This window comes from Echinococcus granulosus, assembly GCF_000524195.1.
Source record: "Echinococcus granulosus chromosome Unknown EG_S00061, whole genome shotgun sequence".
NCBI classification, from domain to species: domain Eukaryota; kingdom Metazoa; phylum Platyhelminthes; class Cestoda; order Cyclophyllidea; family Taeniidae; genus Echinococcus; species Echinococcus granulosus.
The window spans coordinates 339417-341955 of NW_020170441.1; the positions used below are offsets into that span (position 1 = coordinate 339417).

The 2539-nt window shown below is 41.6% G+C and overlaps 1 protein-coding gene across 1 annotated transcript in view; it reads right to left on the bottom strand. All coding sequences in view use genetic code 11, as the record gives it.

Moving 5' to 3' along the window:
• EGR_06673 (Nibrin) overlaps positions 1 to 2525 on the bottom strand; it is a gene marked incomplete at both ends in the record, with an annotated part of 13004 nt that extends 10479 nt beyond the window's left edge. The window contains 7 exons of the mRNA XM_024495922.1: positions 34 to 217; positions 522 to 636; positions 1405 to 1793; positions 1856 to 1976; positions 2014 to 2120; positions 2149 to 2314; positions 2341 to 2525. Of these exons, the coding sequence (XP_024349688.1) occupies positions 34 to 217; positions 522 to 636; positions 1405 to 1793; positions 1856 to 1976; positions 2014 to 2120; positions 2149 to 2314; positions 2341 to 2525 (1267 nt within the window). The remainder of the gene's footprint in view (positions 1 to 33; positions 218 to 521; positions 637 to 1404; positions 1794 to 1855; positions 1977 to 2013; positions 2121 to 2148; positions 2315 to 2340) is intronic.
• Between the last annotated feature and the right edge of the window lie 14 nt (positions 2526 to 2539).

Below are 2539 nucleotides of genomic sequence, written 5' to 3' on the forward strand. Positions count from 1 at the left end.
CCACCAAAAGTTACGTTAGGTTCGTTAACATACCTTCGAGATTTATTTCAACAACAGATGCCTTCGGCTTGATAAAAATCGACTTGAAGCCAGACTGGGGTACATGTCGACCAAAATCTTTCTCTTTCTCCACATCTGGAGAACTGTTCTGTGCGATGTTGAACGTGTTGGTTTCCCTGGTGCCAGGAAGCAAAGTTAGTGGTCGCCTCGTGGTGTCCTGTGATACGAATGGTAAAGGTATGATTGACTCGTGTTGTAAATATGCAGAGCACAACGTTAAAAGTACCGCTTTATGTTAAATTAGAAAAGTGCAATCATTTTATGGTTAATATTTCTTGGGTTTCAAGGGCACTTCGCCTGGTTTACCATTCTATTAACATTCGGCGGTCATCTGAGAGAGCGCGATGTATATCGTTCGTTCAACAGAAACCGTATCCAAGCCCTAAGGTTACTATATCATAGACATTCCAAGCTGGTTAAGAAGAATGTACTTTTGAATGGGCGGCAAGATATCACATCACCTTATTAAAGTTATCAAAGAGTGTTGATAGCGGCAGCAAGGGTGCCTGCCCACACCGACGCTTTAATTTCAATTCATTGACTGCAGTGGCTTCACTATCATCATCGACGTTTTCCCTGAAAAAAATAATAAGTATATCGTAGAAGCACTATGGCTGGGGATGCAAAGGCATCCACCGCAGCAGAGAACCTATTAGCACAAAAGTTTAGTTTAAATGCTCGACTGGTAAAGATAAAAGTAGTCATAAAATGACAACTCTCCCAACTGCCATAAATTCAGCAGCATAGCAACAATAGATTTTGACAGATTTAATGACCAAGTGCAACTAGTTTGGTGTTTTATTGTCCTCTGAGACTCGACTCTACACCTGCGATACTTTTGTTTCTGATATCGCAACCCTTCTACACATTCACAATAAGGCCTCCCAAATTTGCACGCTCCATGACGCTCACAAGTAGTCTAAATGCCATATGAAAATATATCTAAACATGTGCCACCTGTTTACTCAGCTGATCAGGTAGAACTATTTTACACATACGCATCCCAGAAAGTAGCGACAGTAATAACGGTAGTTATAGTTAAAAATTTGAGGTTAACATTATTAGAAACAGTAGCGAAGAGGCGATACGAATCTCCTGGAAATTCTTAAGTACAAATGAAGGTGCCACGATGCAATGTATTAATGGTCAGGTGCCAGGCCGCAGATATCTTAGGTGAACAGCTTAAAGATGTAAAAGGTAATTGATGGGAGTTAAGGTAGAAATTTAAGCAAAAACAAACATTAAATGACCAAACAATACAAAGTTGTTACGAAAAAGATTACTCCTAGGCATATGAATAAAAATGAGCAATGAAAGTGTCTTACTAGAAATCAAACCAATTACCTGAGGCGCTTAAGACTGGATTCAGGATTGCTGATGCTGGCACTTGGCATTCCCATATCCCATGATTTATATTCAAAAGGGCAACTTAAAGGTCTCTCACTGTTGGAGATAGGACATGGACGCGTAGCATTGCAATAAGTCTCACATGAACTCTCAATGATAGCCAACGCAATTTCCTGCTCCAAAATGGGGCGCCTATTGAAATCCTTCTTTAAGACTGAGTACGCCAAATCGTGTTCCGTCGCTGCGCTTCCCGTCTCGTACAGAAGACATGGATCGGATATGGACGCAAAAAAGTCCATGAAGAACCGCCGATGCAAAGACATGGTCTCCGCAATACAGACTGACTTGGCATTAGTCAAGTTCAGCAGGAGACAGAAACGCTGAAACTGAAAATTGAGCAATGAAATTTCAACTAAAATTCAAAAGAAATAAGTCAGTCAAAGAATACCTTTGACGCGGTGAGAAAGATGAAGGTCTTGTCATCAAAAACAAAGCGCCTTCTGGGGTTCACGTAAAACTTTGAGGCATCCGCGTCCGAAAACCCCTTCTCTTCAATCGGAGGTAAATGGCTTCATACCCATAACTGATAGTGATATTACACCTTACCTGGAACGATTAGGATCGCGAAAATTTTCAGTATGACAATAGTTCTCGAGAGCGTACAGATATTCGGGAGTTACGATGTCCAAATTACGAAGCAAAGAGCACAAAACCTATAACATGAGACACTAAAAGATCTACCTTATGAGTGACTACAAGCTTTGACATGACAAGAAGGTTACACTCCTCAGTCCATTCACAAAACATTTTGCCGCCTAATGAATGAATGGCAGCCCTAACTTTCACTTTGGCCGTTGGGGAGATGGACGAGAGGAGCACATTGAGAGGATACATCTTGGCGCTGAATCTGTTTTTTTTTGGAACGCAACTTACGCTATCGTAACACCAGGCATTGCACCAAATGTTATGCCGGAGCCGGTTGGAACTGATGTAACTGCATTCTTGATAACTCGACTTCCGTTTAAAAACGTCCCAAAACGCGAAACATCCGTAATTTGCAGAGCCGACTTCATGCCGCTACCGGCATCAACGGCTTCATCAGGATAAGAAATACGCATTCTAGCATGCAGAC